This window comes from Apis laboriosa, unplaced genomic scaffold (genome assembly GCF_014066325.1).
Source record: "Apis laboriosa isolate Shangri-la unplaced genomic scaffold, ASM1406632v1 scaffold69_cov144, whole genome shotgun sequence".
Classification (NCBI taxonomy): Eukaryota; Metazoa; Arthropoda; class Insecta; order Hymenoptera; family Apidae; genus Apis; species Apis laboriosa.
Window position 1 is genome coordinate 3848089 of NW_025224165.1, and position 25071 is coordinate 3873159.

The 25071-nt window shown below is 35.4% G+C and overlaps 1 protein-coding gene across 1 annotated transcript in view; it reads right to left on the reverse strand.

The window, feature by feature from the left end:
• Positions 1-25071, reverse strand: part of LOC122719054 (titin-like) — a 68601-nt gene that overhangs the window by 34313 nt on the left and 9217 nt on the right. Inside the window, exons 4-15 of the mRNA XM_043944581.1 lie at positions 22679-22859; positions 21508-21758; positions 21132-21276; positions 20710-20922; positions 19968-20150; positions 19351-19548; positions 18740-18876; positions 18302-18638; positions 17793-18077; positions 11635-17456; positions 10717-11580; positions 43-10602 (exon numbers count right to left, since the gene is read on the reverse strand). Of these exons, the coding sequence (XP_043800516.1) occupies positions 43-10602; positions 10717-11580; positions 11635-17456; positions 17793-18077; positions 18302-18638; positions 18740-18876; positions 19351-19548; positions 19968-20150; positions 20710-20922; positions 21132-21276; positions 21508-21758; positions 22679-22859 (19176 nt within the window). The remainder of the gene's footprint in view (positions 1-42; positions 10603-10716; positions 11581-11634; positions 17457-17792; positions 18078-18301; positions 18639-18739; positions 18877-19350; positions 19549-19967; positions 20151-20709; positions 20923-21131; positions 21277-21507; positions 21759-22678; positions 22860-25071) is intronic.

The window sequence follows — 25071 nt, forward strand, 5'->3', positions numbered from 1 at the left end:
TATTAATATTTTATTTCTTAATAAAGAACTTCTTATTCTTACCTTGTCTTTAATAGGAGGTAAATATATGGGAAGATTCGACCCATCTAGATCCATTCGTGACATCATCTTTGGTCTCCCGCCATATTTCGGTGGTTTGCTAACACTAACAGCTGTGATAGTCGTGTCACTATCCCCTGTCGAATAGTCATCGTACTTTAACAAACTGATGGATCTAGCCCGAGTAATTCGGTCGTCCCTTTTTCTCCTTCTCCTGTAATACGTCCCTGTATCGAAATAGTATCTATCGATCGAAGTATCCCTCAATTTATAATCGAGAAAATCATCGATCCTCTTTCTTGTTAGAGAAGTAAGAGAATCTCTCCAACTGTACGATCTGGAAGTACTGGAAAGTCCAGAATCGAAACCAGAATCGTATCGATAAGATTTGTCTCGTTTGTCTCGCCAAAGATCCATATCAGAAGAAGTGATTTTTGTTTTTTCAATTCTAAACGCATCTTCCGTCATTTTTCGGAACAATTGATCAGATTCGCCTTGACGCATTCGGGACCAAGTGTCGTCTCTTATCTGTTCTTGTCTTCGTTTTCGAAGTCTGGATGCTTCTTCATCGAATCGCCTTCTTAAACGTTCCTCTTCCTCTTTCATCGTTCGTGCTGCTTCTTCTCTTCTTAATTGCCTGTCAGCATCCCTTCTATCTCTCCTCTCTTCGTCTTCTCGTCGCAAACGTTCCATTTCTTCTCGTTTCTGCCGCTCCTCGGCTCTTCTTCTTTCCAAACGTTCTGTCTCTCTTCTTTTCATAGCTTCCTCGTCTTCTTTCCGCTGCCTTTCCGTCTCTTTTCTCTTTCTTCTGCGTTCTTCCTCTCTTTTGATTTTTTCTTCTTCCTCTTTGCGTAATTTGGCCATCTCTTCCTGTCTTCTTTGTTCGCGTTCCATTCTCCTACGTTCGTGAGCTTCGTCTTCTTTCCTTATTCGTTCTTCCTCCGCTTTTCTCACTTTTTCAGTTTCCTGTCTTATCTGCTTCTCTTGTTCTTCTCTTCGACGTCTAGCTTCCTCTCGTTTCTGTTCCTCTCTCTCCTGTTTCTTCTTCAATCGTTCTTCTTCCTCAGCTTTCCTGTGTTCTTCTTCCTCTTTCTTCAATTTCAGTCTCTCCTCTTTCTTTTTACGTTCCTCTTCCTCTCGTTTGAGCTTCTCCTCTTCTTCTCTTTTTGTACGCTCTTCTCTCTCATGTCTCCTTTGTTCTTGCTCCTTTTTACGTTTTTCAGCTTCCTCTCGTTCCTTGCGTTCATCTTCCTCTTTTTGTAATTTTCTTTGCTCTTTCTTTTTTCGTAATTTTTCCTCCTGTTGTTTCAAAGCTTCCGATTCAAATTCTTTCGCTTTTTCAATTTCTTTTTCCTTCTTTTTACGTATCTCTTCTTCTTGTTTCTCTTTTTCAGCCTTTTCTTTTTCTTGACATTCCTTTTTACGTTCTCCTTCCTGTTTCTCTACTTCCTCCTTTTGCTTTTGCTCCTCTTCTTGTTTCAATTTTTCAACTTCCTCTTTTTTAAGCTCCTCTTCCTCTTGTTTCAATTTCTCTGCTTCTTTTATCTTCTTAAGTGCTGGATCTTCTTTCTTTTTAAATTTCTTTTCTTGCTCCATTTTTTTAGTTTCCTTTTTTTTAAGTACTTCTTTTTCTTTTAATTTCTTAGTTTCTTCTTCTTTTTTCTTACGTTCTTCTTCCTGTTTTTCAGCTTCCTCTTTTTTCTTTCGCTCTTCTTCTTGTTTTAATTTCTCAGCTTCCTCTTTTTTCTTACGTTCTCCTTCTTGTTTTAGCTTCTCAGTCTCTTCTTCTTTCTTACGCTCTTCTTCCTGTTTTTCAGCCTCTTCTTTTTTCTTACGTTCTTCTTCCTGTTTTAGTTTGTCAGCTTCCGCTTTTTTCTTACGTTCTTCTTCTTGTTTTAGTTTCTCAGCTTCCTCTTTTTTCTTTCGCTCTTCTTCTTGTTTTAGTTTCTCAGTCTCTTCTTTTTTCTTACGTTCTTCTTCCTGTTTTTTAGCCTCTTCTTTTTTCTTACGTTCTTCTTCTTGTTTTAGCTTCTCAGTATCTTCTTTTTTCTTACGCTCTTCTTCCTGTTTTTCAGCCTCTTCTTTTTTCTTACGTTCTTCTTCCTGTTTTAGTTTCTCAGCCTCCTCTTTTTTCTTACGTTCTTCTTCTTGTTTTAACTTCTCAGCCTCCTCTTTTTTCTTTCGCTCTTCTTCTTGTTTTAGTTTCTCAGCTTCCTCTTTTTTCTTACGTTCTTCTTCCTGTTTTAGTTTCTCAGCCTCCTCTTTTTTCTTTCGCTCTTCTTCTTGTTTTAGTTTCTCAGCCTCTTCTTTTTTCTTACGTTCTTCTTCTTGTTTTAGTTTCTCAGTCTCTTTTTTTTTCTTACGTTCTTCTTCTTGTTTTAGTTTCTCTTTTTTTTTCTCTTCATCTTTTTCCCACACTATTTCCATATTTAATATTCTATCACGAAGCAGATTTATATCTATCATTAAATTTAAAATGGGTGTCTCCAGTTCCACAAGACCTTCTCCACTTAAATTATCTTTCCAAAATTTTTCAACCTTCTCACTGGACATTTCCAACTCATTTAAGCTTATCGTTAGTATTCTCAACATTCCGAAAATATCTGCCATTTCAGAATGTGGTGGTTCAATCATTGGTTTATCTGCAGATTGATGACGAATAATATCAATTGCCCTTCGAAGTTTCTTTAGAGAATCTATCGAAGTTTCTTCAATTTCAGATTTTTCCAATATATTTTGAATTTCCTGTTTCAATTGTTCAAGAGGTTTAATCAATGCCTTCAAAGCTTCATTCTCGATTTGAATTTCTATACCCAGTAAACCTTTGTAACTTTCTATCTTATTATCAATTGATTCGATAGAGTCGTTCATCTCTTTAATAGAATTCATTAATTTTGTCGATATTCTCGTCACTTCTTCCACTGAAACAGTAGTTTCTTTTCTTTCTTTTTCCATTTTCTTAATTTGAACGGTCGAAATAATTTCCAAAGCAGCTTGTAAATTCTTCAAAGGTTTTTCCAAATTTTCAAGATATGCAGTTGACGATTCTTCCACTGTCATAATCTTTTCCTTCAATTGCATCAGAGGTTCATCCAGTATTCCAATTATAGTTTCATCCATACTTGAGATCTGTTTCTTCTCAGCAAACTGTTCCTCAATCAATGATATACTCTTCTCTAAATTTGACAAGGAATCTACGATAGCATCGATACTAGCTTCTTCTTCTTCTACGCTCATATCAGTTTTGTTTTTTAACACCATGAAGCTTTCGTACACATCATTCAGAGGTTGCACCAGTATTTTGACTGTCTCATATTCAATTTCTCTTTCCATCTTTTTATTTCCAGCAATACTTTTCTCCATTTCAATGATTGTTGATTTTATAACTTCCACTGGGTGTACTAATTTCTCAACTACTGTCCAATCTGGTGTATCGATCCTCGAGAATTCTTCAGCAATTCCAGGTTCTGGTTCTACCACAACGCATTCTCGAATCTCAGCTATAGATCTCTCTATCTCTTGCAATGGAACTGCCAAACACTCCGTGATCCAATTAGTCGATTCCTCTGGAATTGGCTCTACATCAGGCGACATTACTCGTTCTTCAAGTATCGAGATACTTCTGTGAAGTGTCATTAAAGGCTCAGCCAAAGCAGTCAGCAAGGATACTTCATCAACAGGTCGATCTATCGCGGATTCAATCAGCATATGATCTTCGATCAACGCGATCGAATTGCAAAGTTCTTCCAAAGGCTCGATCAACGGATTCAGAGTAGTTTCTATCCTCTCTTCATTATCAAACGACTTTTCTTTAGCAGATTCGATAGTGGTTTGTTCGAGGATAACGGACGCTGCTGCATTTTTCAGTTCCAACAATGGTTGCGCCATAGTCTTTAACAGAGATAGATCCTCCTTCTCTGACAATGCAAATGTCATCTCGTTCGCGTCCATCGATTTCCGTTCTTCGATAACTATCGCCAAACATTCTTTCAATTCGCTCAGAGGTTTGGCCAAGCCTTTCAAAACCTGTGTCTCCTCCTCAGAAATCGACAAAGCCATTTCAGAGGGTGATTCCACTGTACCTTGATCTACCACCATCGGTTCTGTCACCTGAATGTTCAGCCCTTCAACAACATCCGCCCAAGTTTTCAAGGACGACACGTCTTCGGATATGGTGTCTGCTATTGGTTCAACGATCATTTGTTGATGATCTACAGTCGCCACGCGTTCTACCAGATCGTGAAGAGACTTAGCAAACGTCTCAAACACACTCTCAGCTTTGGACAATTCACTCGCTATTTCCGGAATGGATTCAGTGACCTGCTGAATGGCGGCCACCGAAGTCTTCAAGTCTATCAACGTTTGCGCCATTGTCTTCAACTGAGAAGCATTTTCGACTTCTGACAAACTCTGCACATCTTCCTCGATCATCATATGCTCTTGGATCGTTGCGATTGATTTTTGAAACTCTTCCAGTACTGGTTTCAGTGTCGTTTTCTCGAATGATACTTGATCAGTCTCCATGATCTCCTCCATTGTTTGTTCCATCACGTGTTCTCCTTGAATGGCAGCAACAAAAGATTGCTCCAATCTTTGTAATGGCGGTATAAGCTCGCTTAATATCGTGACAGATTTCTTCGTTTCCGGTGTCTCCAATGCTTCCGCCTCTTGAAGTTTGATCTCCTCTATCGAAGAAATAGATTCTTGCAACAATTTAGCAGGAACAAGAATGCGCGGGATTTGAGTTTCTAGTTTAATTGCCTGTTGTGATTCTATCTTTCCTAAAATTGTGGCAATCACTCTTGGTCTTGAAACAATGGCGATGCACTGTTTCTTGAACTCTTCCACGGATTTTCCAAATGCCTGCAACGCAGATGCGTTTTCAACGTCTAGAATTTGTTGGCCAGGTTTCTCTATCGTTGTCAACTGCTGAACAATAGCTACAGACGTTCTTAGATCGCTCAACGATCTTTCTAAATTTCTTATGGCGGCGAAGTCTTCGGTGTCGCCTGTCAAGCTTATGGTTTCTTTGGCAAAGACTAACCGTTTCTGTATTTCTGCAACTTGTTCGTTCAATTCTTCTAATGTAGACTTGACTGGCAATTCTTGCAACGCTGGAATTGCCTGAGAAATCTCTTCGACAATCTCGTATTTGGTTATTGTCTCTTTCTTCATGGCTGATAAGAACGATTCCTCGAGTTTGCGAAGTGGCTGCACCATATTTAACAAGATCACAGCTTCCTGTTCTTTCTTCTTTCCTAATAATTCGCTTTCCTTGTCTATATTCATAATCGTATTTTGCAACGCATTGATCGGTTCTATTATGGTTTTCACAAAATCCTCACTTACTTTTTTCTTTATCGAGCTTTCTTCCACGAACTTCTTCACTTCCTGTTGCTTTATTGCACTCAACAATTTTTCACCAGCTTCTTCCACTGATCGCGCAAAAGCCTCCAAACGAGAATTTTCTTCTCCTGTTTTCAATTCTTTCGTTTCATCTTGTTTGGCAATCGTGATTTCTTGAACAGCTGCTACAGATAACTTCATTTCTTCCAACGTCTTTTCAATCAACGCCTTCGTTAAACCAATTTCACTAGTAATCTCTGAAGTTGAAGCTGATTCACTCGTTTGATGTTGAATGATGGTTATAGATTTCTGTAATTCTTCCAGAACAGGTTGTAAATTCAATTTTTCGACAGCCACTTCACTTTTCTTCAATTTTTCCGCAGTTTCTTCTCCTATGATTTTTCCTTCCTCCATCGCAGTCAACAAAGTTTGTTCTAAGATATACAATGGCTCTATAAGAACATTCAATTTCATTTCTTGTTCTTTTGGTATTTTTAATTCTTCGACCTCTTTTTCTTCTTCGATTCGTGAAAATGATTCACGTAAAATGTGAACCGTGTTGCTAATCTTCTGAAGAATTTCAACATCTACTTTTGCTTGCTGTTTCTCATCTTCTTTCAACTTCGTTTCTGTTTTCTGTTGATTAACTATTGTCAAGCATCGTTCTTCCAATTGTTCTATCGATCTAGCAAAGGTCTCCAATACAGATGTTTTCTCAATCTTCATTTCTTCGGTTTGTTCTATGACCATTTGCTGAACCGCATTAGTAGACGTCTTCAATTCCTCAATTGCTACAACGATATTTTCAACAGCTTCTAATTTAGACGTTTCTGAACTCGCAATTAATTGTTCTTGAACATTAACCATGCTCTCTTTCAATTCTTCCAAAATTGGTTGAAGAACCATTGTTCGAGGAATTTCCTCTTTTATTTCTTCCACAGTTTCGAGCTTCTGCCCACTTGCCTGTTGAACAACATGCGCCAGAGACCTCTCTAATTTTTCAAGAGGATGCACCAATGGAGTCAACGTCTGCACATTTATCTTTTCTAGGGTTCCTATCTCTTCCAAGTTTTCTTCCTGTATCTTCATAATAGTCTCGCGCAATGCAAGAACCGGTGCAATAATTGTTTCGAGAACTTGTGCATCCAGTTTTTCAGTTTCCTTTAGCTCAACTACCGTTTCCTTTACCTCCACTTGCTGCTGACTGGCCACAGCCAAGCATTCTTCAAATTCTTGCACTGATTTGGCAAAGTGTTCCAAGACAGCTACCTTCTCAGTATCCGATAATTTTTCTTCTTCACTTGATTCAATAGTAATTACGCTTTGAATAATTTTAAGAGAAGAATTCAGTTCTTCCAGTGATTTCTCAGCTGTTTGCATAAAAGAAGCTGATTCGATGGATTGTGTTGTCGTTGCGTGCAGTTTCATTTGCTCTTGTACTATTGCTACACATTTCTGAAGTTCTTCCACGACAGGTGACACGTTTAATTTTTCCATGGAAAATGTTTTTTCTGATATCTCTTCCGTCTTTTCAGTTTTTATCGAGACAGCTTGTTGGACAGTGGAGGATAAACAAGTTTCTAATTTCTGTAACGGTTCTACTAAGACGTTTAATATATCCGTTCTTTCTTCTTCAGTCATTTTGGAAGAATCGAGAGTTTCGACTTGTTGTAGTTTTTCTTCCTCGATTTTATTAATTGTTTCTTTTAAAACTTGAAGAGGATTAATCGCCATTTCCAATATTGCTATTTGTGATTTTTCCAATTGTTTAGGAACCAGTTGTATTTTTATTTGCTGCTGAGATACCACTGCCAGACATCTTTGACCGATTTCTTCCACGGATTTCGCGAATGATTCCAAAATCGATGTTTTATCAATTAAATCACTAGCTTGCTCTGTTTCAAGGCACATTATCTCTCGAACAGCCGCTACTGAAGATCTCAAGTGCTCCAATGGTTTTTCTATAGCTTCCACGACTGACATCTCCAATTTATCACTTGGTTCTTCTTTGGATGATTCCAAAGATACTTGTTCTTGAATCACTGCAATCGATTTTTCTAATTGCTCCAGAACAGGCTTCACGTTTAATTTCACCAAAGATTGAATGTCCTTCAAACTCGAAGTAGATTCTTCCTTAATCATGCTCATCTGTTCAACAGCTATGGATAACGATTTTTCCAACTGTTCCAATGGTTCGATCAGAGTATGCAAAACAGTTGCTGCCTCTTTTATTTCAGCCAAAACTAGAGTTTCAACCTCTTGTATCTGTTGTTCGTCAAGTTTCGAGACGGTTTCTCGCAAAACTTGAATTGGACTTGCTATAGTCTCCAAAGTTTGTTGGCCAAATTCGAGTTTAACCACTTGTGGCTGTTGCACCAAACTTACTTGAACCTTTTGTTCACTAGAGACAACTGAACACACTTTTGCTATCTCTTCCATGCATTTGGCAAATGCTTTCAGAGCCGTTGTTTTTTCTTCATTCGACAATTCTTTAGCCTCTTCCGTTTCGAGAGTTTGTATGGCTGCCACAGCCGACTTTAGATTCTCTAATGGGCTTTCTATTAATTCAGCAACAGATGTTTCCACTTTTGTGGCAGACACATCGAGTTTCTTCGGTTGCAATACTGTTTGTTCCTCTATCACAGCGATAGACTTCTGTAGTTTTTCCAACACAGGACTTAGTTTCAGTTCTTCCGCAGTTTTCTTCACTTCTTCCGCAGTTTTTATTTCTGATATGCTCGCTTCACGAACAGCAGTGCACAGTAGTTCTTCCAACTCTTCCAAAGGATGGATCAGAGGTTTCAAAACTTCGACTATATCTTTATTCGTTTCGTCCAGATTTTGAATTTCTTCGACCTTCTGTTCTTCAATCTCAATAGCTGTTTCACGTAATAGTTGAATAGGCTGAACCATCACTTCCAAAACTTGCTCCAATTCCTCTTTTTGGATTTTTTCAGAAGCTTTTACTTTTACTAAAGATTGATTGACAATTGCCATACATTTGTCTCCCAATTCTTTCATTGATTCGACGAAGGATTGGATAGCCAATGTCTTTTCTATATTGGATACTGTATTTACACTTTCAGTTTCTGTGGTTACTATTTTTTGTACTGCACCAACAGAGAATTTGAGATTTTCCAATGATCGCTGTACTTCGTTTATAATTTGTGCTTTGCCTTCAGAATTCTTCATTTCCTCACTCGTTTCTAGGATCATTTCTTCTTGAATTGTGACGATAGATTTCTTTAATTCTTCTAAAACATTGACTACTGGAATTGATTGTAACGATTGAATAGGTTGTCTCATTTCTTCGGTGATTTCTTCAGTTGCTAGTGCTTGTTGCTGAGCAGAAAAAGATTGCTCCAATTCTTCCAGAGGATGGATAATAGTATTCAAGATAACAGCAGCTGTCTTCTTCGTAGGCAGATCTAATGTTTCAGCCTCTTCTAATGTTTGCTCCTCTATCTTCGCAATCATTTCACGCAGATTTTGTACTGGAGTTACTATTTGTTCCACGAGATACGTGTCTAATTTCATTTCTTCTTCACTGATTAATGCTTGTTGCTCTATTAATTCGACTGATTCTATCGAAGGTGAAACAGAATCAAGAGAAACAGGTTTTGCTTGTTCCTGAGAGACTATGAGGACTTCTATGAGTTCTTCCAGAGGCTTCGCTGTGGTTTCTTCGATATCTAAATTTTCTTCTTTCGATTTCATTACTTTGATTTCTTCGACTACTTTCATACTCTTCATTTCAGCTGTCTTTCTTATCACTTTTACAAGTTCAGAAATTATTTCATTTATGCTTTGTGCATTTGTAGATAAGAAGAAATATTCCATAGGAAGTTGCAGAATTGTTTGTTGAAGAGAAGAAAGTTCATGTTGAAGAGATTTCAATGGTTCTAAAAGTATTTGTAACGACACCATCACATTTTCCTTCAATGCTGGAGCTAGATCCTTTTGAGTTAAATAAAGAATTTTTTCCGTGGCTTGTTCCACGTTTATTAAGGTATCTAATAGACGAATGAATTGCACTTCTAATTCTGGGATCGAAGAAGAAGATAATGTATTTCGAGTCGATGTACTTGTTGCTTTTAAATCGTAAAGAATTTGTATTAGGGCAGTTAATTCTCGTATTCTTCGTTTTTCTTCTTCAGATCTCAATGAAAGTGGTTCTTCTAAAGCTATAGATACGAGATTAGTTAATTCTTTGAAGGATTGTTGCATAATATTGATCGACGATGCTATATTTTGTATGGAATTTATTTTTGCTTCTTTTTTATCTTCCTTTGCTTTCTCTTCAATCTTTATCAACTCTTCTATTTTTTCGGTCAAAGTTTCTTCTTGTTTTACTGTTTCTTTACTTCTTTCAATCGTTAATTCTATGCTTTCATCTTTTTGTATCTCATCCTTTATTTTATCAGAAGATTCTTCAATTTTTTCTTTTATTTGTATTTTTTCTATATCTTGTTCTTCTGTTAATAATTCTGATTTTTTGGATTCTTTTATTTTTGTTTCTTGATTTAATATTTCCTCTATTTTTTTAGATTTTTCCATTTCTATTTCACTACTCGTTTGTTTTTCTATTTCTCCAACTGCTGGCTTAGAAATTTGTTCTTGTTCCTTTTTTAATTCTATCTTTTGTTTGCTTATTTCTTCCATATTTTTTTCAAGAATAGATATTTCTTGAGATTTTTCTAGTACTTCAGATTTTTCTTCTATGCTTACCACTTGTTGTTTCGTCTCTTCAGATAATGTCGTTTGGCTGTCCGGAATTTTAATTATTTCTTCCGTCTTTGCTATTAAAATTTCCGGTTTTTCTTCTTTTATCATTGACATTTGATTATCTTCAGAGGAAGTTTCTACTTTTTCTACAATCTTTTCCAATTCCTGTGGTGTTTCAGATAAAATGTCTACTTTTTCTTCTGTTATTGCTAGTTCTTCAATTTTTTCAGCTAATATTTCTACAGATTCTTCTTTCCTTATTATTGCTTCTGTTTTCTCAAATTTTTTTTCTTCTTGGGTGAGTTCCTCAACTTCCTGAGGTAAGGTTCCCAAATTTCCTTCTTTTGTCTTTTCTAATACCGCGACTATTTTTTGTTCTTTTTGTGTAGCTTCTTCTATTCTTTCATGTGATTCTTCTATTTTTTCCTGCTCTTCAATTTTTTCTATTAATGATTCAATAATTTCTTTTTCTACTTTTGGAGATATAATTTTATCACTATGTTCTTTTATTTCTATTACTTTTTTCTTTTCAGTGTTTTCTTCATTCTCTTTTACACTTTCAGATATTTCTATTTTTATTTCATCTGCTTTTATTATTTCTGTTTCTTTTTTTTCTTGTACTTGTTCTTCTACTTTTTCTTTTTTTTCCAATATTTCTATTTTTTTATCTTCTTCAATTATTTTTCCTTCAACGATTTCTTTCTTTTCTATTACTTTTTCTTTTGTTTTAAACAATGCTTCAATTTCTTCATCTTTCTTGATTATTTCGTTTGTCTTTTCGGATAATATTTCTGACATTTTTTCAGTTTGTAACAATTCTTCTGTTTTAGGCATTGCTTCTGCTTTTTTTTCTTTTCTTATCTCAAGATCTTCAATTTTATTTTCTTTTATTTCTTCAAGAGATTCTACTTTACTTTCTTTCATTATTTCAACAGTTTCAGTTTTTTGTTCTTGTTTGATTTCATCAAGAATTTTAATTTTTTCTTTTTCCATTTCTTCAAGAATTTCAATTTTTCCTTCTTTATTTACTTCAGAACTTTCAACTTGCTCTTTTATTATTTCTTCAGGAGTTTTTATTTCTTCTTTAATTTCATAGATTTCAAATTTTTCTTGCTTCTTTTTTATTGCTTCAGTTTTAAGTTTCTCTTCTGTCATTATTTCAAGGATTTTAACTTTTTCTTCAAGAACTTCAATTTTTTCTTCTACCATTCCATCAGTTTCAATTTTTTCTTCTCTCTTTGTTTCAATATCTTCAACTTTTTCTTCAGTAGTTTTAAACTCTTCTTTTTCCTGAGTTGCTTCTTGCATTTCAATCTTTTGTTCTGTTATTTTTTCGAGCGATTCAAGTTGTATTTCTTTTATCACTTCAGGAGCAATAATTTTTTCTTCCTTCATTCCTTCCAAAGTCTCCACTTTCTCTTCTTTTATTACTTCTGCGATTGCAACTTTTTCTTCTTTTATTTCTTTAATTTTCTCTTTTTCTTCTTTTATTATCTCAAAAGTGTCAATTTTTTCTGTTTTCACATCTTGAAAATCATCTGTTTTTTCTTCTTTCATTTCTTCCAGAATTTCAATTTTTTCAATTGCTTTTAATTCAATTTCTTTCATTACAGATTCTCCACTATCTTCATCAATTTTTGAAACATTCTTTATTTCTTTTTCAGACTCAGACTTCATTTCTTCTATCGTCACTATTTCTTTTTCTGGTGATAATTTTTTGATAGTCAACACACTTTCCACTTCCTCCTTTGAAACTTCGATAATCTCGTCAATAATTGTCTCAATCTGCGTAATAGTAATCGGCAAAATATTTTGTTCTTCGACTCTTTGTTCTGTTTCTTTTTCTACTTTCTTTTCTGTCGTTTTTTCCACGTTTATCATTTTATCGATTTCTATTATAGAACCTTTTACACTTTCCAAAACATCTACCATGGCAGACAAAGTTTCCACAAGAGAAGATCCTTCAGATTCTCCTTCTCGAATTAATTGGGCTCGATGGAGCGATAAAGAAGAAGCCAATTCAGTCGTAGAATTAGCCAAAGCTTGAAAAAGTGTCACAGACTGACTCGAAACCATCGATATCTCTTTCTTTTCAATTTTTTCTTTTAAAGTACTTAGAGCTGATCGAAGTTGGTTAGTCGGATAAAGAAATCCTTCTACGATGGCTTCTTCGTCAACTCGTTGTTCGTTGTACGTTTGCATAAAATGTGTCTGAGACAATGTAATTTGTTTCTCCAAACGTTCCAAAGATTTGGCGATTATTTCGTGGATCGGTTTATCCACGCTCTTTTCCAAAGTTGTAATTGTGTTTTTTAAGTGATTGAACGAGGTCGAAAGATTGTATTGAAGAGTGAACTCAGCGGTGCTGGATCTTCGTGAATAATCAGTCTTGCCAATTTGCTTCAGAACAGAAATGGAAGCATTTTTCAAGGAGTTCAATGCATCTTCGAACATCATGGCGCCCTCTAGATTAGAGACTCTGTCCAAGATGGCCGAAGCTTGCCTCTGAAGACCTTCCACAGCTTTCGAAATAACGCTTTTTCTTTCGTCCAACAATGCTCCTTCTGGAACCAAGCTTTTTCGACTGCTTTGAACCATCGAAAGACTACTTAGAAATTCCACTAGAGGTCCAACGAGGCTTCGAAACTCTACGATGATAGCTCTTCGTTGATCCAATAGCTCGAGTTCCTGAGATGTAACATTAATGATGTTCAATAAATGATCTAAAGGTTCCACCAGAATTCTTGCTACATCTGTCTCCAATGTGTCCTCAGCTTGATTCTCAAGAATCTTCATTTGTTCCTCGATATTCTTCAAGGGTTTGGAAATCTCACGAAGAAATCCAAGAAGCTCTTGTCTAGAATGTATATCTTTCACGACGATTGGTATTGTGTCTTTGATGTCTCTGAGAAGATTCAGAATTGGTTCACAATTCTTTTTTAATTCAGAGTTTCGATCGAGCTTCTGAATTGTGTAGTTGACCACTTCTGTTTCGATTACGTTCAAAGGTAAGATTAAATGATTTAGAATTACCAATTCTCGAGCACCATGTTGATGAGACTGTTGAAGAACCTTTTGGAGATCATTTAATGGCTGCACGAGATTTTGTATTATGGAAACAGTTTCATTGACGATTTCTTCTCGAGATTCTATGGATTTTCCACGAATTTCAATCGTTACTTGCATCGAAGAGATCGTTTTTCTGAGTTCTTCCAAAGAATTGGCCAACAGAGAGACTGGAACAGTGATGGCTCCAGTCGTAGGTTCCTCAAAATCTTCCAAAATACTCGTCACATCCATCTGAACTGTATCTAACGTCTTCGACAATGAGAAAATCAAACTCTTTATTTCTTCTTCCTTCTTTGTTTTCTTCGCATCTTCTTTTCTTTTTGGCAATTCTTCTATCGTCGTAAGCAATTGTTCCGTTCTTTGAGAGCTGATCTCTTCACCTGTAGTCTGTTCAATTATCGATTCAGTGAATTGCGTTTCGGGTAATACCGTAGTACTCTCCATTAAAGTGCCTTCAGGAATAGTTTCTTGAGAAATATTCGATATAATCTCTTCCTTCTCTCTGACGATGGTTTCCAAGGGAATAGATTCTTCCTGAATGGTGATGTCTTGAGAAGTTATTGTTCCAATTACTTCTTTTTCTTCTTGTGTCATCGATTTTACCATCTCTTTCAATTCCTTTTTGTAAAGCACTTCCTTAATAGAAATAGGTATTTGGTTCTCGATCTCTTCCACAATATCAATTATAGGCCTTAACGATTCTTCTTCAGCGTGGTCTCCAAGAACATCCATGACAGTTTGCAAAAGATATTTCATGGGTCTGCTTAATCCTTCCAAAGTAGACAAATCTGCTGGTTCGTGATACATCGATATGGCGTTTCGTAACCTTATCAAAGGTTCACGGAGTCCAGTCAAAGCCTCTATCAAATTTTCGTCACTAGGAGGCTCTGAGTACGAAGTCTCGATAGCAATTTTGTTCACGTCTCGTTTTAAATCCTCAACAGTCGAGCTCAGAACAGATTCTTCTTCATCCTTCGCACTATCATCTGATATGGTAGATAGCCAATGTTTCATAGGATCCAATGATCGATTGATTCTATTAGCCAGAGCAAACGATTTAATTTTTTCTTCCTTCGGTTCCTCCTTCTTAGGAATTAATTTCTCTGCCTCTCTTCGAGCTTTCTTCTTCGACGCCTCTTTAGCGATCAACGGAGTGTCCTTTTCTATTTCTTCCAAAAGCTCCAAAACGGGAAGAATTAAATCTGTCTTTGCCTTGCTATCTACCATCCTTTGAATCAAACTCTTCAACTTCTCGATTGGATTTAACAGATCCTTCAAGATCTGTTCCTCCTCAGGCTCGTGTTCCTGAGTCAACAGAGATCTCTGAAAGCTCAACAGACTATCTTTCAGCAAATACACCTGGCCTATGATCTGTTCATCTATTGGATTCTTCAAGTTGGCGATTGCCACTGCTATCGAGCCAATATTTTGTCGAAGATCTTCGACACAAATAGTCAGACTCGAGGTGTGAGCAGGAAAACTTCTCTCGTGTCTCTCTAAGGCTGATGAAAGAGCGAAATGAATGTTGCTAAGATTCTGGTCCGTGTTTAAACTTTCCAAATAATGTTTGGTCGCTTCTTCAGCCTCCACCAATCGGGCCACAGTCTTTGGCAATTGAGTCTCGATTTCTTCCAATATCGTCGACAAATCTTTTATCGAATTGATGGCTTCTTGTGATTGACAATGGAACAACACTTTCGATACCGTTACCTTTAATTTCTCTATGGGAATCGATATTTTACGAATCATTTCAAGTTCCTGGAACGTTCTTTCCTTCGAAGCAAGAGCTTCCCGGAGGTCCATCAACGGTTCCTTCACGTCCAACAGACTGTTCAATGTTTGATCTTCTTTCAGTGTCATCGCTATGTGAGCTACATCAGACACGTATTGTCTGAGTTCTACAAGACAAACAGTTATGTCCGAAGAAGCTAGCAATTTTTGAGAATTCGCCGCACCATTTGTAACCGAGTCCACGTCTTCTATGCTCTGCAGAGCAGAACTCAGAGCCGATTGAACGTCTATCAGTGAATCTAAAATTCTATCAGTCAAATTTTGTGGCTCTCCTTGCGTCGATTTCGAAGATATCGTGTCTTCCAGTTCGTTCTCAGTTCCACGAACAGTTTTCTCAAGATTATTCACCATATCCAGTACAGATTGCAAGGATTTCTCGTTCAGGTTCGTTATCGTCGATTTCAGTTGAGAGATTGCGGGTTCCAAAAGCTCGAACACTGTTTCAGAGTTCTCAGCTATGAATGTCGACGTAAGAGCGCATTGGAGGGAATAGAGAAGACCTTCCAGGCTTACCAGCGATTCTACACCTATCTCTCGTTTCTGAGGAGTCTTCAGTCTTCGATACATCTCGTCAATTCGATCGAAAATCGAAGACAATCGAGGATCAAGATTACCCGCCACGTTTTCGTACGATCTCAAAGCTTCTTGAAGAGTGAGCCTCACCTCTTTCAGAACATCTTGCTTAGATTCTTCCATCGCTGTTTTACGATCTTCGATCAGCTTCTCGTCTTTCACCTTGTTAATCTCCTCGATGACCTGCCCGACAGAATCTTGCAAAGATTCTATCAATTTCGTTCGATGTTCCGACAAAATTCCTCTCGTCTCGTAAGTCTCCAAAGCTGATCTCAGTGTGTCCAATTTCGCTTTCAGTTCACGGGTCGGAAGTATTAACTCGTCCATGACTTTAGACGCTCCTTCAATTTTTGTTTCGATCGCGGAAAAACGACCTAAAGCTCGAGCCATGTCCTCAACAGACTTCGAAAGAGACTCAACCACAACGGTGTCTACAGTTTCTATCGTTCCCTTAGTTGGATCCACGGAAACGTCGTTCAAGAAGAAATCCAACGTGTTCAGAATCTCATCGAATCTAGCCACTAATCGCGAAGCTTTTCTGTCCACGGTTAAAACCTCTCTCACGTTCTCATCGAGCTTAGAAACAGCGGATGTCATCCTGATCAGAGCAATAGGTTTCTCACCTTTTGCACGACCGGTCAGTTCGTGTTCGATCTTGGTGATCCCCATCAGAATCTCGTCGACGGGATCCGTGAGACTTTCTAAAATCGCGATCAAATCCATCTTACGGTTCTTAACGTTCTCTTGGCGTTCTATCAATTCCATGCCGCGAAGAAGCTCCTCGGTCGGGCCTCCAATGGATTCCAAAAGGGAGATTCGTACCGTCTGATTCAACGATCTGTCTCCTGCACTCTTCAATGCCTTAGACTCTATGGCCGAGACTTCCTCGCACAGCGTTTGAATCGGTTTGATCACGTTCTCCTTCACGATTCTTTTACACTCTTCCTCGCTACCGCTGCTTAATTTGGCCTCCAAACTATCGATGCTGACCAAAGTGTCGCGAACTATCAGCACGGGTTCTTTCATTTTTTTCATATTGTCCAACAATCTCTCCTTGTTACTCTTCGACAAAGATTTATCAGATTCACTAACGCTCTTCTTTTCCTCAGATTTGTCAACTGCTTCTTCTACGTACGGTTCTTCAATCTTCTTTATAGACTCTATGCGTTGAAGCGTCTCGGTGTTGCCTTTTAGCGGTCCACTTTCTCTACGTTTTCCATCGATCTCACTGGCAATAGATGATTCCTCTGAGCTACCTTTCTCTCGTTTGTGCTTCTTTTTTCGATGCTTCTTCTTCTTCTTAGCAGCGCCGGTTACGGAGTCGAAGGAGGAGTCGCCGCCTATCCCATCGTCCACGCTGGAACCGGCCGTTTTCTCACCGCTCAGACTACGTTTCCTCTCTCGAATGTCTTCGTTCCCCTTCTGGATTTGATTCTCAGAGATGGATAATCTTGCGGAGGAGAGAGCATCGGCGAAAGTGTCGCTGTCGTCTTGCTTTAACGAGGATACGGGAGACATCGGAGAGACTGGTGAAAATGGCTCGTCCCTTTGGGCGCTGTGGAAGCTTTCCGACTCCATCTTCTGACTCTTCTCGCTTTTCTCGCTCTTCGACGAGGAGCTCGACTTTTTTCTGGGCGGTTTAATTGGTGGTTTGTCGTCCTCGTCCAAACTGTATCTGGCGGATCTCTTTAGAGAGCTGCGAGAGTCTTGTTCCGGGGATGAGAAGACTCGAGTCACGTCGTCCATTATGGAGACGTCCTCGAAGTCGGCTTCTGTACGAAGGTCGTCGCCGTCTTCCGCGCTGACGAAGTAGTCTGGAGACACGTCGATCACCACTGCCTCCATCAACAGGTTACCAGAATTAGAGGACTCTTTTACGAATCGCATTGGCGGAAGTTCGATCACGTTGTGCTCTAAAAGATAAAGAGTGAGAAGAAATTTGAAATTCATAATCATTTTTTTTGTTATCTCTTTTTTCTTTTGTAGAATTTAATAGGAGGATATAGAAAAATAATAAAATAAATGTGTAATCATAAAAATTATAAATTTACAAACTATACTGATCCAATTATATAATCGATAGGTTAATAATATATTTTAATATCAATATCTTTTTCAAAATTCAAAATTCTTAAAATTAGATAATAGAGAATAATTTATATAATAGTAATTTTATTTGAAAATGAATGTTTTTGTGTATTTTTGTAAGTAATAATAAAATTATTTATATATATTATACATGTACTTACCTGTAACATGTTCAGACAATTGATCAGCGTACATCTCGACAATTTGAAGAGCTTCTTCTTCGGTGAGATCAGGGGTTTCGTAGAGGCTGACGGAGACCTCTTTACCATCGAAGCTGAATGACACTTCCCCTCGATCGTCTAACGTGACGGAATGGTCGGTTTGGGGTGTATCGTACAATTGAGACGTTCTTTCTTCATGAATTGTTGAGAGCGACAAATTTCTGGCAAGTTCGTGGCCGTTTGGAGATTGTGGTTCCTTCATTTCCTTTCGAACGGGCAGTTTATCTATTAAAAGGCAGTTTATCTATTATTAAACAAGTATTTCGAATATTTTAAACAATTTTAATAAATGTTGTTTAAATCAATTTCACTTGTATCTATATTTCTTAATAAATGTTCTACTTTATATTGTAATTATTTATTATAATATATTTTATATATTTTTTTATATATTTTATTATATTTACTTTTATTATATTTACTTGATGAAAATCTTAATTTCAATCTACCTTCGAAGCCAAGAAGAGAGGCAGAACTGCTGACAGTTCCCATGCAATTGGTCGCCTCGCAGGTGTAAGTTCCGAGACAACAGGTGCCATCTTGCCCGGAAATGATCCTGTGAATGTCTCCTGGCTTCAATTCGACGCCATCTTTGTACCATTTGAGAATCGGTTGCGGAACACCGATCACTTTGCACTCCAAGTTCACGGCGCCCTCGTCCGACAATATGGCGCGCAAACTCTCAAGAAATTTCGGTTTCTTGTAATGCTTGGGAATGATTAGTTTCAGAAAACAGGAAGTGATGCTTTGACCGTGATCGTTGGAAGCAACGCACTTCCACTCGGCCTGTACGGTACGACAATGAATTTCTCGTAATTTTTCTTCCTTTTTTTTTTTTTTTTTCTAATTATTATATTGCTTTCTTAAACGAGACATAATACACTCACTTGATCGACGAATTCGAGTTTTTGTACATCGAGATGGCAGATGCCAAGATTTTCCTTGGCAACTCGGTATCTCTCGTTCTCCTCCACCGGTGTATCGTCCCTGTACCAAGAGAAGCTTGGCTCTGGGGAAATACTGACTGCGAAATTTTGGAGGATAAATGTCATTTGAAATATTGCGTTCATGAAAAATCGTGTCTCTTATGTTTATAAATTAAATTAATAATTGAAAGATTTAGAAAAATTGGAAATTATCAGAGAATGTTTAAATAAGGATAAATTCGTTATATTTAAACCAGAATTTAAGTATATTATAAGAAATAATTAAAATAAAAATTAGTATATTAATTTTAATATTACAGTAACGTAAAAATGGCTTTGGAATATTAAATTTATTATTAAAAATTAATAATAAAAATAAGATTTAGAATATTTGTTTCGATTGAGTTTATTTACAAATAAGATTGAAAGAAAAGAAAGAAAATTTCATTTTTATACATGATTTTAATAAAAGAATCTATAATAATGATAGAATTATTAATTTAAAAAAAATGATTTGTCATTTTTAGCATTCGATTTATGATTAAAATTATATGGAAATTTGCAATCATTACCTTGTACTGTAAATCGAAAATCTTCGTTGATCCTCGCCTCGCAACTTCTAAGACCTTTCATAAAAATGGGCGGTTGATTCGTATTTAACAATTGCAGCCGTTCTTCTTCGTTTAATTGATTTTGAATATCTTCGATCGTTAATTCGGCTGTACTCTTTGCCTCTCCCATACAATTTCTTGCAATGCAACAATAGGAACCTTATCGAAATGAAAATGAAAAATATTAAAATCATAAAATTATAATTGTTAATGAATTAATAAAATTAATAATTAAAAATAAATAATTTGACGAATAAATTCAGATTACAATTCCGATAAGAGTATTTATTAATCTAAAAGATAAAATAATTGGCCATTTGCTTTATTTGTTATGTGAAATGGAAAATTTTTTTCCATTTTAATTAGATTCTGAAAAAAGATTAATAAAATTGAAAATACATAACTTTGAATAATTGATATGAAAATTTCTAAAGTTAAAAGTATATTAAAATTCTTAAAAGTGTTAAAATTAAATGATTAAAAATTAAATTAGCTGATAATCGAATTGATAAAGTTCATAATTAAACAATCAATCTAATTAATAATTTCGATATTTCAAATTTTTTTAAAATCGATACCTAAGGAGTTAGTCCCGGTCAATTGATAAACATCTCCTGGTTTTAATTCTTGGCCATCTTTGAACCACCTTAGCAATGGCGTAGGGAATCCTACAACCTTGCACTCGAACGACACCAGACCTTCTTCCGTTAAGACAGCTTTCAAGCTTTCCATGAAGCGTGGTTTCCTGTAGTTCTTTGGAACTTGACGAATAAAACAATTATTTTTGATATTATATAATTGATGAACTTTTAGCAATAATCCTATATATCATGTAATGCAATAATTCTATTTTATTAATTAATTTCAATTAATTCTGAAATCTTAGAATTCTTAAATATCATTCCTCATTTTCTAATTTTCTTAAAAAACTTGGAAAAAATTTATTTTTGACTTGATTATTATTATTTAATAATAATTTGTCAATGCTTATCAAAGATAATTGACTTAACTTTTTCAAGACTGATAGGATAATACATTCCAAAGTAATTTTTACAAAGATTATGAAATTGTTATATTTCATTTTGAAAATTTAAAATTTTTTATTAAAGTGCATATTATTAGATATATCATCTCTAGTAAAAAAGTAAAAGAGATATATTTTAAATTTTTCGATTACGAGAACAAAAGAAAAAATATATTTCTCTCAAATTAAAAATTCTTTATCAAATGATAATAAAATTTACCTAATATTCAAATAAATTTAAATATATAATAAATTTCCAAAATCCAATTAAATTAAAAAGAGATTTTTCTACTTACTGGACATTGCAACGTGGCAAGTAGTAAACTGTTTCATATCTTCAGCGCTCGTGGCGACGCACTTCCACTCGCCCTCGTCCATGGCTTCGACAGGGTTTACCTCTATGGAGTATCCACCAAGGCCATCTTCCATCACGTGGTACTTTTCGCTGGCCTCGATGCGCCCCTCCTTGTTGTACCACGTAATTGCTCTCGGCCATGGTGGTACTTGAACTATTGTAGCATAAAAATTGAAATTGTAAATAAATTTTGTTGATTAATTAGAAAAATAACTCAATAACAATAAACACAAAAATATCTAATCTACAATATTTGATATATTTTTGTATACATCGAAACCTTTATAATTATATTTGTATTTGAATAAATTTGCTAAAAGTATTCGTATATAATAAAAAAATAAAGAAGAAAGATTTTTATACCTTGACAAGAAAGCCTGAGAGTGTCTCCAATCCTGCAACACTCGTCTTGCAGAATCTTCGTGAAGATAGGAAGAGGACCGGACGGTGTCAAGGAATCAGCTGGTTTCAGAGAACCCTCCCTGCTACCTTTTCCGACTACATGTACCTGAGAAAACAAATCAATAGTTAGATTGCACAATAATTTGATTAATTTTGTTTCAATTGAATTTTTTTAACTTTCAACAAGTATATTTATCGTACTACTTTTTTTTTATTGATTTATCAAAAAATTTGAGAATATTCTAGAACGCTTATTGAACTTTCTATTTTATTACACGTTTAAATAGATTTAGGAGAAAATAGAAATTTGTTAGAGAATGATTAAGTAATTACTTACTTTTGAAGAGGAATAAGCAATTCCCATACAATTCACTGCCTCGCAAGTGTAAATTCCAAGGGATGTTGGATCGTCGAGGTTGGCAGTTAAAGCAAACACATCGCCAGCCTTGATTTCTTTGTTGTCCTTGAACCATCTCAACACGGGGGTGGGCACACCGACTACCTTGCACTCCAAGGACACTGTTCCAGTTTCTGTAAGGAGAGCCCGTAGCTCCTCCACGAATTCCGGTCTTTTGTAAGCTTTTGGGACTGTAAATTAAAATAAAGAAAAAAAAAAAAAAAGACAGAAAGAGTTATAAAGTAACTTAAGAATTACTAATGCGACTAAATAATAATCTAAATAATCTACTAAATAATAATCGTTCTTTTATTTATTACAAAATATTACTCAGAATTTTTTTCTTGCGTGTGCTTAACACTGAAATGGAAAGTAAAAAATGATCACATTCGAAATAAAATACAAAATAAATTTATAATAATGGAATAAAAATAAATTTCAAAATATCCTCTTTTCAAAGAGGAAAGAAATGTTCGATTATTTCAAATATTTTTCTTAATGATTTTTCGTACATAAAAATTCTTCAAGAATTTAAGCTAAAGGATAAGAAAAGTGATAAAAACTTATAAAAAGAAGCAAGTATTCAAAACTTGAAAGTACAGTATATACGTTTCAAAATTCAATTCATAAAAGAATATTTAAAAAAAAAATAATTTAGAGAAAGATACGAATCAATATCTTCCATTTTATTTTTAGAATCAAGAAAATTCAATAGAAACAAAGTTTAAAATTACATTCCTTATAAAAATTTCGCAATCTTATCAACCACAATTCGTTTCCAAATTCCTGATAAATTTTCAAATTCGTCATACAAATAAAAAAAAAATTGAGAAAAATTCTCGAAATTTAAGAAAAAAATTTTAAATATTCCAATACTAATCTAAGTTTAATTTCTTTTCTTTTTCTTTTTTTTAAGAAAGCAAGTTACTATAGAAATTTCGCAATTTCTCTGGCCAGAATCTATCTCTCTATCTCCGAATCCCAAAACGCTGTCCACCGTTCGGCTCGATTTCTATTTTCGGCAACAAGAGAATGCATTTAGCCACTGAGCCGAGTTTCTGGAAATGTCTCGCTGTAACGTCTCGTCGAATTTGACACGCCTTATCCTTACCGATCACGGTGAGGCGAGACGTGCAGGACGATCGCCCCCCTCGATTCTCCGCCATGCAGGTCCAGTGCCCTTCGTCCTCGACCGTGACGGGAGCCACGTCGACGCAGTAGAAGTTTCCCTCGTGGACGAAGGAGAATCTCGTACCGGCGTGTATCTGCTCGGCATTTCTGTGCCAAGTGATCTGGAATTCAAGAAGAAGGACACCGTTGCGAGATTTAAACGGCGGCGAGTTGACGTCAACGACCTATCAAACGCCCTCGTGGAAATAATAAAAGACAGGTTAAACGGTAAATGCTTTTTTGAAGTTTATTTAATTTACGAAAAAAAGGAGTAAGTAATATCCTGGTAATTAATAGAGATGGAAGAATTTTGGTTTTTAAAATTGTATTGTATTCGATATCTTTTTATTAAGATATTATTAACTTTGTTGCAACAAAGTTTGGGAACGAAGATTAAAAGAATTTAATTTTGGAAAGGATGATTATTGTTGAGGTTTTGAGATAATGATTAGAGTACGAAAAATCGAAATTGAAAATTTGATTATTCTGTAACGACGAAGAAAAATCTTTTAATTTTTTAGATTATGTATATGATAGATAGTTTCTAGAAGATCAATTTTTGGAAAAGAATTTTAAGGTTTTAATTTTTTTAGATTCTTTAGAATTATAAATAATATTCACACTAAGTAGAAACAAAATTCTTATGATAATTTTTAATCTATTTCAAATCACAAAATTATCTCGCATAGAGAGAAACATTTCAAAAAAAAGCTTAAACAACTATGTATCTATAAAAAAATCAAAATTCACAAATTCTCTTTGCCATATTTTCAATAATTATTTATATTATTAATTATTATCAATAATATTTATTTTTAATTAATTATCAATAATATTAATTATCAATAATATTTTTTATAATTATTAATTATAAAATTATTAATTATAAATTATAAATTATTAATTATAAATTATTTCCAATAATTTCCCAATCTTCTCTATCATTCAAAATCTTGCCTTTTCAAATTGCATGCAATAAATACTTCCTACAAGATTAATTTTTGAAATGGAGAAGAACAATTTTAAAGTATTAATTTCTCAGATTCCTTAGAATTATATTACAAACAATATTCACACTAAATATAAATAAACAAATAACGAATCCTTACGATAATTTTCTACAATCTATTCCAAATCTCTTCTCTCAAAAAAATTTTTTTGAAATATTACTTCGCACAGAAAAAAATAACTTAAAGTAACTTAAATAATTGTATATATCTATAAAAAATCAAAATTCACAAATTCCCTTTGCCACATTTTTCCTTCCATATTCCAATAATTTCCAATAATTCCAATCTTCCTTCCCACAATCCCTCCAACCATTACGCAATCCTCTGAAAGAGAGCACCGTGGAAAACGAGAGTTTACAACAGTCTCTCTCTCTCTCTCTCTCTCTCTCTCTCTCTCTCTCTCTCGCGGAGAGCAGAGACTTAACGCGGATTTAGCCGATCCGGGGGCATACCTCGGGGGCCATAGTATACGCGCGAGCGTAATAATAGTCGTAATACGACGCGTAACGACCGTTTCTCTTCGCCTTCCGTCTCTGAATCCCGGGTCATGGACCTCTTGGCTCCCTTTTAGCCCGCGTTTCCCGCTTCGAAGGCAAAAAGTGGGAGCAGAGATCCGTAATAAGTCACCGGGTGATTTCGATCGCAACCCTTCCGGGTTAATCACCGACGTTGGCACGGATTCCATCTTGCCTCGCCCGGCCTACCAATTTTGGAACGTTAGGCGCTCCTTAATTTCAGTTGATTCGAGAGGGTTTCTTTTCGTCAGCGTTGTTGCCAGTGTTTCTTTCAATTTGATTGATTAGTTTCGTTTGTTTTATTTTCGTTGTTTCTCGTAGACGGTTTATTTTTAATTATAAGTTTTAATTAGGTTTTAATTTTTTTTTTTTTTTTTTTTTTACAAGTTATGCCGTTTATTTTTCTGGATTTGAAGATTATCTATTTGGCGAGGGTTATTTTCGTTCGACGAGTTTATTTACAAAAATCGTAATGAGTTTGGTTTAACAAGTCTTGAATTATTATTAAATTATTCCATGCTTTAAATCAAATATTTATTTCCATTCGATCAGTAATTCAAAGGTATCAAATAAAGGTATCTAAGAATTTTTTAGAAAAAAAATTCTAATTTAAACGAGAAAAGGATTCTATTTTATCAACTTAATTATTCATTTATTATCGAGTATATTAAGAAAATAAAATGGTTAAAGATTAATTAATTCTAATATAAGCGAGAAAACGATTCTACTTTCTGTCAATCGAAACTTGATTATTTATTTATTATCGAGTATATTAAGAAAATGAAAAAATGGTTAAGGATTGATTAATT